This window comes from Schistocerca americana, chromosome 1 (assembly GCF_021461395.2).
Source record: "Schistocerca americana isolate TAMUIC-IGC-003095 chromosome 1, iqSchAmer2.1, whole genome shotgun sequence".
Lineage (NCBI taxonomy): Eukaryota > Metazoa > Arthropoda > Insecta > Orthoptera > Acrididae > Schistocerca > Schistocerca americana.
In genome coordinates this window covers 555,000,061-555,015,956 of record NC_060119.1, presented here as the reverse complement: position 1 = coordinate 555,015,956, position 15,896 = coordinate 555,000,061, and the positions used below count along the sequence as shown (strand labels likewise).

The following is a 15,896-nucleotide window of genomic DNA, read 5'->3' as shown; positions in this document are numbered from 1 at the left end:
GCATTGAATGTATAAACGGCAATTGTTTTATTTGTATTTAATCACGGTAACAGCGACTGTATTATTACGGCGTTTCACGGTATTGGGATTTTGAACAGGCATGTAACGATGTTAGCTGCTGAAAGCGATGGCTCGTCTTTCGTGTGATAGATTGCTGGCTTGGTCATCTCATCTCGCATCCTCAGCTCGCAGCGATGTCTCTTCCCACTTCATCCAGTCACTAGATCGCTTTGCATTGACCAGCTGACGCCATGGTTACTCCTATTCTGTCCCATCCTTCATTGCGACTCCAGTCCCAGTCAAGCAGAATGCAGAATTCTCTCAAAGATCCCTAGGCCTTGTTGTGAGTGCTCGCAGCGTTACGTCAGTGGGTGTTTAAATGTTCTACAGTATATTCAGAGTTTCGAATAAAAACAATGTAAAAGTTGATGCATCACTCGTCGAGAAAACATGACACAGACTACAGCTAAGTATAAACTTCACTTTGTAATGGTTCTCCTAAATCACTGCAGCTATGATCACGAAATAAAAACGAAATAGTGTTATTGGAAAATGGCTTATGGAAAGTTTAGGGGTTTTATACTTCCGAGCACTTTAGGAAACAAAATCCAGCAAAAAACAACGCGTTTTGGAAAGATCTTTGATTCGCATCGGCATTTGGACTGCATGTTTGCGTAATACGAAAGCATATGTATGAAATACATCAAATACAGCAGCTTAGTTTCTGAAGCATTCTTAGGTTCCTGCCTAACCAAGCACTTCGAGAAAAAGCAGCAAAACATTGTTAATGCCCAATATTATACATGAAAGTTCAGCTTTTTGTGAAGATATAGTGTACTTACATTACTTTAACCCATTAACCTTTCGTCTTTGTATGGTTGTGCTACTTAACAATGATGCTGCTAGTGGTTGAGTACATAACATGTATTATGCACTGATCGAGGCCCACGAGAAAGACAGGCCACGGCGCGTACGTCACGAAGAACGGCCTGAGCTCGCTTGTTCCCGTAACTCAGCGGGCAAAATGCGTATTTAAATCTGTTAACTCGCAACCAGGTGTGTGCATACTAACGAGAATTTCATCTTGTACTGGAATCCGTTATTATGAAGTCTTACTGATTACTGTTCTTACAACAAAATTTAAAATCAATTCTCGATAGAAATGGTATAACCGCTCATTTACAGCATTTAGTCTCTTCTTCGTAACAGTTCTCCTTTCATAGATTATGTGGTGCCTTACGCAACTGATAATCATTTTGGTATGATTTTAATTGCCAAATTAGAGCCTGTTAGTAGGCCTACGGACTTCCTATCATTGTAGGGCTAATAATAGTGGATTCCAATAGTCGATGCAATTCTCGTTCGTACATACACGTTTAGTTACTCTAACCGGTGTAGAAACGCACTTTGCTGAGTTGAGCGAGCTCGGCCCACGTTCGTAACGTACGCGCAGTGGCCTGTCTTTCTCGTAGGCCTCGTGCTCTGAATAACTGCTGTCATTCGCTAGCGAGATCACATGACTTGAGCTATGACTGGCTGACAAAAGTGCATCTATCAACGCTATCTCTATTTTAAGGCTTTGGAAGCTACCGTGCTGTAACTACTGGATTTTGTGTATATACTTTCGCAATATGAAAATAAAATCTGTCTATATTGTCTCGCATCAAACATCTTTCCAAACGCATTGTTTTTCCTGTTTCCTTAAGTGCCGGTATTATACCTTCACTATTCAAAGGACTGATAGGTTTTACAGCCCGAGGGAAAGTATACTGTTGCTTAACATGGATGTATTTTCACCTGCTTTATACGTAATTTCATCCGGGAGAAATTGTGTTTTTACCCAGGAAATCCGGGAAAAATCTGGGAATTTTTTTTCTTGTCCACGTAGACACCCTGTGCATGCACACTGTTGTTTTGTTATTCAGGATAGCAAAAAAGCTAGCTAGATTTTTTTCGCTAGTACTTTTAACAGTTCCACTCCCTCTTCCGTCATATGGGCCAACCTCCGATGGCTGAGACAATGTCCTTGTGGACCCATTGCTATCTCCAACATCTTAGGCCGCCATTTTGTGGAGATTTCGAGCTCCTCACCCTGTCTTCCTCTATCGGAAACGAGTGGAGGAGGCTTTGATGATACCCTTCTCTTCTCTGAATCATGATTGCTACAAGCTGCCTTTACTATGAGGTATCTAGGTCATGCTCTCACTCCATCTTGATCCTCCACCCGAGGCCCAGATGATGATCACATTCTGATGTTGCAGCACCTTTCTCCTGTGGGCAAACACTTTCTGCTTCATATATACAACCGCATCCGGGCAGAGGCACATTCTCCAGACGCTGACGTGAAGCCTCTGTCATACCCATACCTAAGCCCGGTAAGGACGAACACCTTCCTTCCATTTACCGCCCCACTTCTCTCACCAGCTGTGTTTGTGAGATGATGGAACGTATGATTCATGCCCGGCTGGTATGGTGACTAGAGTCTCGCAATTTACTAACCACTGAAATTAAGGATTTTGAACGCAACGTTCTACAGTTGACCATCTCGTCACTTGTCCACCCATGTCATGAATGGTTTTCTGCAGAAATCCCAGACTGTGGCAATGTTTTTCAATTTGGAACCAGCCTACGACACCTACTGGAGAACTGGTATCCTCCGTACTCTCTACACATGGGGCATCCGAGGCTGCATGCCTCATTTCCTTCAGGAATTTTTAAAAGACCGAGTTTTCTAGGTATATGTGGGTTATTCCTTTTCGGACACCTTTATCCAGAAAACTCGTGTGCCTCAGGATTCCATTGTGAGCACCATCCTCTTTGCTATCACCCTATGATGGTCTGTCTCCTGCGAGGCATCTCCAGCTCCCTTTTCATTGACGATTTTCCCATCTATTGCAGTTCTCCAGGGACTTGTCTCATTGAGTGGTTTCTTCATCGATGTCTTGATTGTCATTACTCATGGAACGTCAACAGTGGCTTTCGTTTTTCCACTGACAAAACTGTTTGTATGAATTTCTGGCCCTTCCATTCATTGAAAATACAAAATTACTGGGGCTCCTGCTCAATAGGAAACTGTCTGGGTCCTCCACATGTCTTACCTGGCAGCCCACTGTATGTAGCCCCTCAATGTTCTAGATGTCCTCAATGGTACTTCCTGGGGAGCAGATCGAACCACCCTCCTCCGTTTGCACCAGTCCCCTGTCTGTTCGAAACTAGGCTAAGGGTACTTCATATATACATCTGCACATCCATCCCTCTTATGGCGTCTAAATACTATCCACCATCGTGGCATCTGTTTGGCCGCTGGTGCCTTTTATAGTATAGTAGCCCATTCTGTATGCAGAAGCTGCCAAACTACGGCTGTCCTACAGCCGTGGCTTTCTCCTCTGCATATATGCATGCCGTTTGTCTGCCATGTGTGGCCACCCGTCCTGTGCCGCCTCCTTCTATGACTCCTTTGACTGCCAGTATGGGGTGCGTCCCTCTTCTCTGTTATCTCCTGGAGTTTGCTTTCAGCTCTTGCTCTGGCAGCATAACTTCACACTACCTGCAATTTTCCTGACATCATGTTGTGGCCTGTGTTCACCTTGGCTTTCATTCGCTTCCTGATGACACTACCCCAGCCTCAATCTATTGCTTTCAGTTTCATGACCCCTTCTCACGAAACTTCGTGATAGTATCTTTGTGTACATTGATGGTTCCCGGACTGACCATGGTGTTGGGTGTGCCTTTGTCATTCCAGAACACTTCCCAGTATTTAAAGCAGAGCTCTTTGCCCTGTATCTGGCCACACGGGATTTTCAATTGCATCATCTGCTCAGTCTCTCTTGGTGCCCTTCAAAGCCTTTTGTGTGCTGTGCACTGTCCATTCCTTAGTGCAATGGGTCCAGGAAAGATGCCACTTGCTCACTCTTGATGGATGTCTACGTGGTTTTCTGGTCATGTTGGTCTGACAGGAAACGAGGCCACTGTCGCTACTGCCAAGGCTATTGACATCACCACTGGTCCTCACTTCATGGGAAGAAGCTATTGGTTATTAAGCCTCTCCCAGCAGCTTGAATGACCACCTCGTGGCCCCATCGCCACAAGGAGATCATTTTAACTAGGTTACATATTGGGCATTGGCTTTTTAGCCATCATCATTTGTTAAATGGTGCTCATCACTACTTTGTGCACATTGTACTCAGCTTTTGATGGTCCACCATTTCCTGATGGAATGACCTTTTTTTAACTGCTTATGTTCTCGTTTGTGTTTGCTGTTGTAGTTATTGGCCGTTTTAGTGAAAGATGCGCGAGCTGCTGACCGCGTTTTACTTTTTGTCTGTCATAGCAACATGGCGAAGGCCATTTAATTTTTAGTTCTGAACCTTCGTTTCTCTATGGCACATTTTTATAGAACTTCCTCCCCGTTCCTGTTTTTAGCTGTCTCCTCATCCATTGATTGGGATTGATATGTAGTCTTTTTTAACTTCTCTCTTTTGTGTTAGTGTTATAGGGAACGTACGACCTTAATTGTTTTTGTGCCCTAAAACAAAACAACATTTGAGATTGCTTTCTTTTTTTTAAATTGTAACTAATTTGGTGCAACTATTTATACATTTTATTTTCTCAGTGTTTCTGGTCTTAATAGCAATACCTCCCTAGTCTTTCCTTCATATCCTTAGCACTTTATATAGACCCTTGTCTTTGTACAGTATTCTGAACTGATTGAAGATTGGAGAACTAGTGAGCCAGTATGTACCGAGGAAGTGTGTACCATAAGAGTAAAACATATGAACTATTACATTGACACCCTCAATGTTATATTAAAGCTTTCAATGCAGATAATCCTAGTGGTTGCCTAAAATGTTTCTATTTATAGCAAAATTTCCATGTTGTATTTGTATTGAATTTATGGTGGTAAAAGGGGTAAATGTTTCAATTTTTACAGGAAAATAGTGGTTCATGATACAAATCCATTCCTTTTTTCAACATTTCTTCACTACCTGTACAGTGGACAGTTGCGTACCCGAGAGCTGACTGCTGATCAGTTAGCTGACCTTATGCTTCTCAGTGATCGATACGAGGTTGACTCATTGAAACAAGCATGCGAACAGGGATTAAGAAGACACATTGATGAAGATTCAGTGCTTTATTTCCTGAGTATGAGTGACCAAATTAATGCAAAAACTCTTCGGGTAAGTTACAGAGATTTTATTTCATTTCATTTTAGAACTGAATTTGATGTACGATTTACTACAAATTTATTGAATGTGCTGCTTTATTTTAGGTTCATTGTAATTACAGTATAAAACATTATAGCTACATGGTGTTGAAGTTGTCATGTGACTTCTACATCTCTGATAAAACATTCATTTTCTGTAAGTCACTTCAGAAATTATGTATTAGGTACTTAGGTGAGAACTGCTCATGAATACCAATGTTAAAACCACTTGGAAAATATGTGCAGAATAGTTATCATGACCATGCTGTCACTCCATTGCTTCTCAGTCCACAGCCATAGCTATATCCTGCATTCTCTCTGCTCTCTAATTACTTTATTTTGTTCTTAATGCAATAGATATAAAGTAGAGTGTGACAGGAAGATAATTCTTCTTTAACTTGGCATGATATTTTCATTCAAAATATCTGTGTAAAAATGTTGCAACCTCTGGTACATGTATTTAACATCCTTTTTCAAATTTTTCTTTGTTACTAGTGGATGACTGAAGGGATTGGAGTAGGCTCAGTATGGTACACACACAGTAGAGGGGAGAGTAATGATATAAGAGGAACAAGCTCCAGGCAGTACCATTACCACATTGTACTTCATCCTTCATTCAGAGCATTTGCAAAAGAAGTAATGCACAGAAATAGTAAAAAAAAGCTTAAAGATTATGTAAAAATGAAGAGTAGCCCACTGCGGGCCTGGAATTGTTGGACCATGCATGTCTAATCAAATAGATAGCACAACAAAACATTACATTCAATAATTGTTACTGTAATGCTGTATACAGTATTGCAGTTGTCAGATCGGAGATTGCTGTGAGCATATACAAAACAGTAGCATTCCAGAGTCTTCAAACTTCTATGATTTATAACTAGTAAACCTAACAGTCTAGAATAGTTTGACAAATATAACAATGAACATAATGGAAACAACAAAACATTGCAGAGTACTTTATTAATTCTCCGTTATTTGTACATGATACATCTTATATAACTTTTTACAGCCGACGTTTTGTGATATCCCCTGACTATGAGATTGTGCTATGGTAAAGGTTAAGGTCAGAATGGACGATTTTATAAGTGATATTTGTAGTGTATATCTAAGGTGTTCATCTCTGGTTAATTAAATGTTACATTGGATTGCATTTGTATCCTTCTAGAGTGCCTGTTTAAACTTCATCTCCTTGAATCCTGACATTATGGATAGTGAATTATTTGAAGAGCTGCCTCAAAACCTGCAGGCTGAGATCTATGATCTAGTCATATGGGCTAAACCCAGGTAAATGTGCTAAACAATAAACTAAGAATTTCTTTTCTTAGTTCATATTTTATACAAAATAATTGCAGACAGTGGATTTTTACAATTAAAAAAAGTTCAACAATGAGAGGTGGTTAGTTGCTGTATCTCACTTGTAATGGTGCACATACTTAACATCTTTCAGTTGTTGTTTTTGTTCTGATGTTGACAGTGTATTAAGAAGTGGCTCAGTGATGCTTACTTTTGCAACTTATATTGTATGTGAGAGATTATTTTACTGATATTATACCAAATGTGGTGGTAATGGTGGCAGTGTAAGCAACCAATTTAGATGTAACTTTTTGTTTATTTATTTTAATTGTAAATTTGTTGTGGAGAAGAGGAGTGACATGTTTTCTTTAAGTTTGCAATCAAAATGTTCAGCCTGTACTCTGGATGTTGCATCTAGAAAAACTGTGAACCACTGTGGAGCATGTGGTGGGGGGTTCACTGTACAACTGCAAGGCATTTGCTTTCCTGTTTCACTTGCAAATGGAGCAAGGGAAATAATGATTGGCTGATTCTCATGGCACACATTACTTAATGTTTTTTTATTTCTGACGTTGTTAAGTTGTGATTATTTTGAAGAACAGTATATAGCAGCAAATTGGAACTTTTGAACAAGGAACTGACCCTGTGGTGTTTCAGCATGATCTTTTAACAAATGTTCTTGATATAAGGTTGCCATATGTGTGCTTCCTCTGTGTGCGCATTATTAATTTCATCTGCAAACCAGGGAGAAAGCTTAACATAAAATATTATGCTTGGTTTTGAGAAGATAGAGAAATAATTGTAAATAATTATTATCTCTCTTATTGGCAAATTCTGTTGGCAGCACTGCAATTTTAATAAAATTTAGAGGACAAAGGTACTCATCTTCCTCGCACACTTTATTTGCATATGAAAAAGTGAGAAATTATGTGTTAAACTTGCTTCCACAGGTACTGTCTCTCATTAAACTGGCCAAGAGTTTGTCAAAATTGACGCAATCCGCTATTTCACATTTTCAGTTGTTGTGTAATGGTGTCTGTTTTGATGTTTTTGTGTTACTGTCGAGGTAAATATGCCTATTCTTTGTATTTCAATTTGTCAGGAAATCACAAACAACTGAGAAGTTACTGCTTTTCCCACATTGTCCTAGTCCTGAGACACCAACATCTGTATCATCCAGTCTGGCTGATATAGAAGAAATGGCTTCCAACATTCATATTAACAGTCGTGAGGTAAGAGAAGTTTTCACTGAGTAATTCAAACAAACATAGAACCTTTTTCTAAAATCTTATAACATGATAAAAACAAGTGTCATTTGTGGTGGTGGGAGAAATAATTGTTCTGCTCCTGTGATAGGTGTGAGAGTAAAATTTGTGATTGTATAAAGGTCAGGTGCTAAAAGCACTCCGGCCTTATGTAACAGACAGCAGAACTGGAAATTCCAAATAATTTCAATTGTAGAAATTCATATAAAGCAGGTCCCCATTATACTTTTGCAGCCAGTGTTCATACCATTTAGAGTTTTGACTATTTCAAGACTTTCTTTATACTTCTGTCATATTTATCCCCCACTCCCATTGCCAGTTTTTCTATATCCAACACTGATTTCCTGTGTTAAGCTATTGTGCTACATTTACCATTCAGTATGTTTGTTCTGCCGGACAGAGGAGAAAAGGAGAGAGAATTTCAGCAGAAAATAGTTTAGAAGAAAATCAGAGGAAAAACACAAACATTATTTTAAACTAATAATTACAGCACACTTTCTTTTCAAAATAATAAAGTTACATGTGGCTAAGGGCAGATTGCATTATTGTTATACAGTGTTTCAGATTCCAGATAGCCATATCACTTATTGGCAATGATGAATTTCACAATGAAATTCAAATGAACAAATAAAAAGGTGGGACAAGAAAGAAATATAGAGAATTATGTTTCATGATTTGTATTCATTCTGAATAAAAGTTTGCCATAAAATGGAAGAGTTTACCTTAAGCCATTATTTGACACAAATTGGATAAATACTGTAGTCTCCATTTCTTATTGTATATATTTGTATTCCTCTGTCCATATTATGGTGTGCAGTGGAGCATGTATTGTGTATTGAACCGGGGACCTAGAAATGACGGAGAGGGTTTGTCTCAGCATAGCCCTCAGTGGTTCACCCCCCCACGATAGGCCACAGCAGTCCACCCACCCCACTGCCGCCCCACACCGAACCCATGGTTATTGTGCATTTCAGCCCCCAGTGGACCCCTCCCTGGGAATGTCTCATACCAGATAAGTGTAGCCCCAAATGTTTGCGTGGTAGTGTAATTATGGTGTATGCGTATGCAGAGACAGTGTTTGCGCAGCAATCTCCGACAGTGTAACTGAGGCAGAATAAGGGGAACCAGCCTGTATTCGCTGAGGCAGATGGAAAACCGCCTTAAAAACCATCCACAGTATGGCCGGCACACCAGACCTTGACAGCAATACACTGGGTGGATTTGTGCCGGTGCCCGGTACACCTTACCGCTCAGGGAGCAGCGTGTTAGATCGCGCGGCTACCCAGGTGGGATCAGTGGAGGGTACTTTTTTAATCACTGTCATTTCTGCCTTTTCTTGCCACATTCGGAACAGTTTGTAGCAAATGAACACCGTACTTTTTTGGGGGGAATGTGAAGAAATTCCTGAAACACATCATGCTGCATGTGAGTAAACATAATTGGTGCTGTATGTATTATTTAAGACATTAGTTTCAACCTTTCTGGAGTCCAATTAACATGGCAGTTTCTTAGAGCATTGTATCTTATTTATATAAATTATTTTTTCTAATCTTCATTACCAATTTTTGATGCTTGTCTTCTGAACTGCAATTAATAACTGAAGTATTCATGCAGGACCTACCTCAAAACACTGTTTCTGAGTCTTCTCATATTTTTCTATCTGAACCCTTCTCTTCAAAATAAATTGTTTTGCACTATCTTGCCCTCCATTGTATATGTGATCCCAGAACTTTATCCCATCACTCAGTATGTACTTTAGGGAAAAACCTGGAATTTACACCAAACCATCTTGTTTTAGAATGACTCACAGTTTACGTGATATAGTATGTAAAAGACTGTTGTTGTATACTGAAGACTGTGAAATTGAAATGTAAATTGGGGTTGTGTAAAACATTAATTCCCATTTACCCACTGGTGTTCTGTCTGTCTTACAGTTGCTGCCAGTGAAACGTGTCATTGTATTTGTCTTCAATAGGTTTAGGATGTTATCATTATGGAAATAAGTGTGCAACAAGGACACAGTATTTCTTCTTTTGCACTGACTCAAAAATATATTGCGTTACTGCATATTTTATGATAAGAAATACTTTCAAAATATTTGCTGCAGAAGTAAGGTGAGAAAAATTGCTATATGTAAATCTTATATGTTTAAAGTTACAAAAATACTAATAATTCGAGAAAATAATAACTATTTTGTGTTGAATGCCTTGGTAGCAGAGTTCACTAATCCTGTCATTTCCATTATCAGTTTAAAAAAAATCATGTATGTTGTGTTGGAAATGTCAGTCTGAAGCAGTTTTCTGGGATTTTTGTTTCACAATTATGAATTTGGAAATTATTAGTTGTCCAGACTCATTCAGTACTATATCAGTGCGTGCTTCACTCATTAGTTACTCTCACAGTATTACCACACTCACCTTTGAAATATCAAGGTCTTGGTGTTTATTCATTGCTTACAGTTATTTTGTTAAAATGGATGAAACTTCTCACATGAAGTCATTATACTTTAATACTGATCTCAGTTGCTGCAATTAAGGCTGATATTAAGGCATATATCACTGTTAGTGCTGAACACTTCATCTAACTCTGTCATTATTTTCCACATTTTAACTTTCATTGGGCTCATTTTTGTTGTTGTTGGCATGTTTCTAAACTGGTCTTATATCAGGGAAATGGAAATTTGAGTCCATTTTACCTCTCTGTAACCAGGTAGAAGCATCTGATAGCAGTTCACTGGAGGATCTTCCACTAACACAAGACTCTGCCCGTTTAGAAAGCTGCATTGTGCAGCTGAGGGACATAGTTGGTGAACAGGCATCGCGTGAAGAACTTGTTCAGGTAATAGTTTTATCGCGTGCGTGCGTGCGTGCGTGCGTGCGTGCGTTGTGTGTGTGTGTGTGTGTGTGTGTGTGTGTGCGCGCGCGTGTGCGTGTGCGCGCGTGCGTGCTTGCTTGCTTGCGTGCGCGCGCGCGCGTGTGTGTGTGTGTGTGTGTGTGTGTGTGTGTGAGAGAGAGAGAGAGAGAGAGAGAGAGAGAGAGAGAGAGAGAGAGAGAGAGAGATCACCAACAAATGAAATCTATATATCTTATAAAAACACCCTAAGAATAATTGAAGAGTTTTATATAGTTGCAGAATGTTTGATATTGTACAGCTTCCAACTTACTGACACTATGTTTTAAGTTCCGGTGGGTAAATAAAAACATTTGTAATACTGAAGCATTAATTTGAATATAGAGTTAGTAAATCTTTAAAGACATTTCTTTCTGGGTAGTCTGAGCTGCTTTTATAAGTACCCGAGAGAACTTAGGTCTTGTGTTTTCATACATTCTTCTCATATTGATCATCAAAGTGCAAGTCTGTAGCTTCAGTGAAGTGACTAGAAGGCAGAAGAATGGAACAGCTCACACTTATGACCTGGAAATTGTGTCTTTACTGAAATATTGTGGGACAAGTATTCAAACTGGTGTAGCATGCCCACATTTTTTCCTTGGCAGGTATGCCTACTGTTCAATTCTGGTGTGTTTTAATCACTTAGGTTCAGCAAAAACTGGAGCTGGTGAACAATCTTTATTACATAGTATTGGTGAAACAGCAGCTGTATTAAGCGTAGGTCTGTGAGTCAGTTCGTGAATGCAGCACAGTACAAAAGAGGTTAACTGCAATTTTACGATATCGTTTCTCTTTATAATGTCAGTAGAATGTAAAGGTAGACTGTCTTTCTGTGAGTAAATCGACTGAAAACATATTATGGAGACAACCTTCCAACTGAAAAAGATGGGGATAAGGGTTTCTTTAAAATATAACGTAAAAAGGCAGGTGAAACGAAATTGCTGAACTCGTAGCAATTGAGAAAAGTGTGTCACTCTGTGATTAACTTAATGGTTTTTTCCTCAAGTAACTAGCAATAGAAATAAATATTAACTGAAATAAGAAAACTCCAAATGTATCTTCAAAAAATATTTCTATAAAAGATTATTCTGGATGACGCACATAACCTGGTATGTAAAGTAAACAGCATTTATGCTTCCGTGCCCTCGTGCTGTGCATTTAGTAAGAGTTGATCCTCTTTCAGTTGGCGCTTGCTGCTGATTATGACATCAACCGGGCTGCAAACTTCTACTATTCATCCTGAAGGTGGCATCGAGGTCGCCCCTCTGTGAGGCGCACCTAAGGCAGTACTTAGCAGTTGCTATTGTCACTGGTAACTATTTCTAACACTGTTGTTTGTGGTACATAGAAGTTAGGAACATATAGAAATAACACACAATCATGACATAAGAAAAGACGTGTGAAGTTGCTACACCTTTACTCATTACTGAGGAAAATCTTAGGGAAAGTAGGAACATCTTGGCTCTGAATGTTTCATAATATTATTACATTTTTCGCTGGTTAAAAATACTATGGTGTGGTGCAAAATAAATAAAATACCAAATAACTCTAGTATGTTTCTAACCAGTTTAGTCTGCATAGTTGCGTTATACTAGGGACTCTTCTGTCCGCTCCATTACAGTTGTTAAATTCTAATTAGGGTTGTAGCATTTCCTACAACAGTTCAGGATTAGGAGCATTTGTCAAGGCATCAATATCATCTTCTGTTGGTGAGAACTGCAGGCTGCAATGATCTCCATGTGTTAATTGGTGACATGAGTACGTAAGACAATTGTCTTATTGTGAAAGGGAGGAAGTAGTATGAAAAATGGATTTAGTCAGTCATTATGTGATTCCTGGCATGGGGAGCTGTTTTACATGCTGTATTGCTTTGAGTATCATCCTCGTACTAATCTTTTGTGTGCCGTTGGTAGATGAACACCACCCAGTGTAAGTGGTTGATTTTTCAGCACACAATATCCAAATAGCTGTCATGTCAGTGCGCACATTACTGCGGTGCCTCATGTTTCAGGAATGGAAAGGCCACCTTAACTTACAGGTATTTTATATCAAATGGGAAATTAATCTAAAAAAAAACCTGTAAAATTATAGAGAGACAGAATGCTTGTTGGCTGGGAGGCAAAATTCTAAGTACTGCCAATAGACACACACAAAATAATAAAAACTGTTCTGCATGCAGAACTGTTAGTTTCTTTCTCAGGGAACAAAGGCAGAACCTCTTACCTGTGGTTGAAGTGAGCTGAACCCCCTTTCCAACCTGTCCCTCTTTCTTCTCTGAGGAGAAGCAAAAATTTCTACTTTCGTGTGTGTCTATTAGCAGTACTTACGAGGGTGAGTCAAATGAAAACCTTAAATATTTTTTAAGTATTATTTATTGTGCAGAAGTGGTACAAAGCTGTATCACTTTTCAACATAATATCCCCCACACTCAATGCAAGTTCTCCAGCACTTACAAAGTGCATAAATTCTGTTAGAAAAAAATTCTTTTGGTAGTGTGCGCAACCACTCATACACCACATGGCATACCTCTTCATCAGAACGGAACTTCTGCTGATGGTTCTGTCCGAAACTTCTTTGGTTTTGGTGATGAGGAACTGCACCATTCCTTGCCCGCTCTCTTTGTTTCTGGTTGATGAATGTGAACCCAGGTTTCATCCCCAGTAACGATTCTTGGAAGGAAGCCATCACCTTCTCATTCAAAGTGCCGAATAAGTTCTTCACAAGCATCAACATGTCATTCTCTCATTTCAGGAGACAGCTGCCGTGGCACCCATCTTGCAGATTTGCGGAACTGAAGCGCATAATGCACAATGTGGTGTACTGACCCATGACTAATCTGTAAACATGCTGCAATGTCATTCAGTGTCACTTGGCAGTTTTCCTTCACTATGGCTTCAACTGCTGCAATGTTCTGTGGAGTCACAACTCATTGTGCGTGACCTAGACGAGGAGCATCTTCCACTGAAGTCACACCATTTGTGAACTTCCTACTCCATTCATAGACTTGCTGCTGTGACAAACATGCATCACCGTACTGAACCTTCATTTGTCGATGAATTTCAGTAGGTGTCACACCTTCACTACGCAAAAACCGAATAATGGAACGCTATTCTTCCCTGATGCAAGTCACAAGTGGGGTGGCCGTCTATATACTGATACTGCGACGGTAGGTGTGCATCTGCACTATGCTGCCACCTACAGGCCATTCTGCACGCTGTTTGTAGCACGCTTACCAACCTGCAGGATAACGCCGTGAAATTTCGATTTGTTATTACAAATTTAAGGTTTTCATTTGACTCACCCACGTAGATTTTTCCTCCTACTGGTAAGTACTGGCCTGCCATTCCGTCTAGATCAGGGGTGTCCAATACACATGCCACATGCAGCCGAATGCAAGTATCAGTGATACTCAAAAGGTGAACATCTCTCACACAATTGCTTATGCAAAGTTATGGTAACTTGAATATTTTCAATTTGAAACTCTCGCTACACAATCAAACGATGCTGTTCTCTTGTTGGTCTGTCCTGTGGGTTCCCCCCCCTCCCCCCCCTCCCCCCTCTCAGCAGTTATTGTTAGTGCTTAGTACATTGAAGTGCCAAAGAAACTGTTATAGGCAGATATGTAAATGGGCAGAATATGGCGCTGTGGTTGGCAACACCTATATAAGACAACAAGTGTCCAGCCAGTTGTTAGATCAGTTGCTGCTGCTGCTACAATGGCAGGTTATTAAGATTTGAGTGAGTTTGAACATGGTGTTATAGTTGGTGCAAGAGCGATGGGACACAGCATCTCCGAGGTAGTGATGGAGTGGGGATTTTTCCCTTATGACCATTTCATGAGTGTGCTGTGAATATCAGGAATCCAGTAAAACATCAAATATCCAACATCGCTGTGGCTGGAAAAAGATCCTGCAAGAATAGGAGCAACGATGACTGAAGAGAATCATTCAGTGTGACAGAAGTGCAACCCCTCTGCAAATTGTTGAAGATTATAGTGCTGAGCCATCAGCGAGTGTCAGCGTGTGAACCATACATCGAAACATCATGGATATGGGCTTTCAGAGCTGGAGGCCCACTTGTGTACCCTCAATGACTGCATGGCACAAGACCTTACACCTTGCCTGGGCCCATTGACACCACTATTGGACTGTTAGTGACTGGACACATGCTGCCTGGTCGGATGAGTCGTTTCAGATTGTATCGAGCGAATACTGCCTTGTGAATCCATGGACCCTGCATGTCAGCAGAGGACTACTCAAGCTGGTGGAGGCTCCAGAATGGTATGGGACATGTCCAGTTGGAGTGATATGGGACCCCTTATACATCTGCATATGACTCTAACAGGTGATATCAATATAATAGAAGGAAACATTCCAGGTGACACGTACGTAAGCATCCTGTCTGATCACCTGCACCATTCATGTCCATTGTGCATTCCAACAGACTTGGGATATTCCAGCAGGACAATGCGATACCCCATGTGTCAAGAATTGCTAGAGAGTTGCTCCAGGAACATTCTTCTAAGTTCAAACACTTTTGCTGGCCGCCAAACTCCCCAGCCGTAGACATTATTGAGCATATCTGGGATACCTTGCAACGTGCTGTTGAGAAGAGATATCCACTCCCTCATACTGTTAAGGATTTATGGACAGCCCCGCAGAATTTATGGTGTCAGTTCCCTCCAGCACTACTACAGACATTAGTCAAATCCATGCCATGTTGTGTTGGAGCACTTCTGCTTGTTTGTGGGAGCCCTACACAATATTAGGCAGATGTACCAGTTTCTTTGGTTCTTCAGTGTGTGTTACATTAAAATACTTGTCTTTTTTGAATGTGGCCCAGGTAAACTAACAGGTTGGAAACCCTAGGTGTAGACTATGATACTCCCTGCCTGCTTGCTTTAAACTAGCAGCCACATAGCCTTGGTGGTCAGCCTTTGAAAATACCACTACTGCTGGAATGAGACAAAATGGTGCCTGCACTCTTTGCACCTCTTTGGTTGTAAGTGTTATGTGGTGTGAAATATTTAGAGACATTAGGACTGTTTCAAAAATATGAAAAAGTTTCTCAGAGACTGCTGCTACCAGTCAGAATTATGCTGACTAATAAATTATTTAATTAATCAACATGTTAAGAGGTATAAACCTCACCTTCAGGCTGCAGTGGCAATACAGAAACATTTGTAACTCTCGCCACCAATAACTTAGGAAGAAACCTGTACATGACATCTCGCAATCAGCTGACAC

The 15,896-nt window shown here is 40.2% G+C and overlaps 1 protein-coding gene across 1 annotated transcript in view; it reads left to right on the top strand.

The window, feature by feature from the left end:
• LOC124606171 overlaps positions 1-15,896 on the top strand; it is a 125,403-nt gene that overhangs the window by 101,521 nt on the left and 7,986 nt on the right. Inside the window, exons 14-18 of the mRNA XM_047138141.1 lie at positions 4,931-5,177; positions 6,369-6,487; positions 7,599-7,728; positions 10,471-10,599; positions 11,834-11,962. Coding sequence (XP_046994097.1) covers positions 4,931-5,177; positions 6,369-6,487; positions 7,599-7,728; positions 10,471-10,599; positions 11,834-11,893 — 685 coding nt within the window. The 3' untranslated portion in view covers positions 11,894-11,962. The remainder of the gene's footprint in view (positions 1-4,930; positions 5,178-6,368; positions 6,488-7,598; positions 7,729-10,470; positions 10,600-11,833; positions 11,963-15,896) is intronic.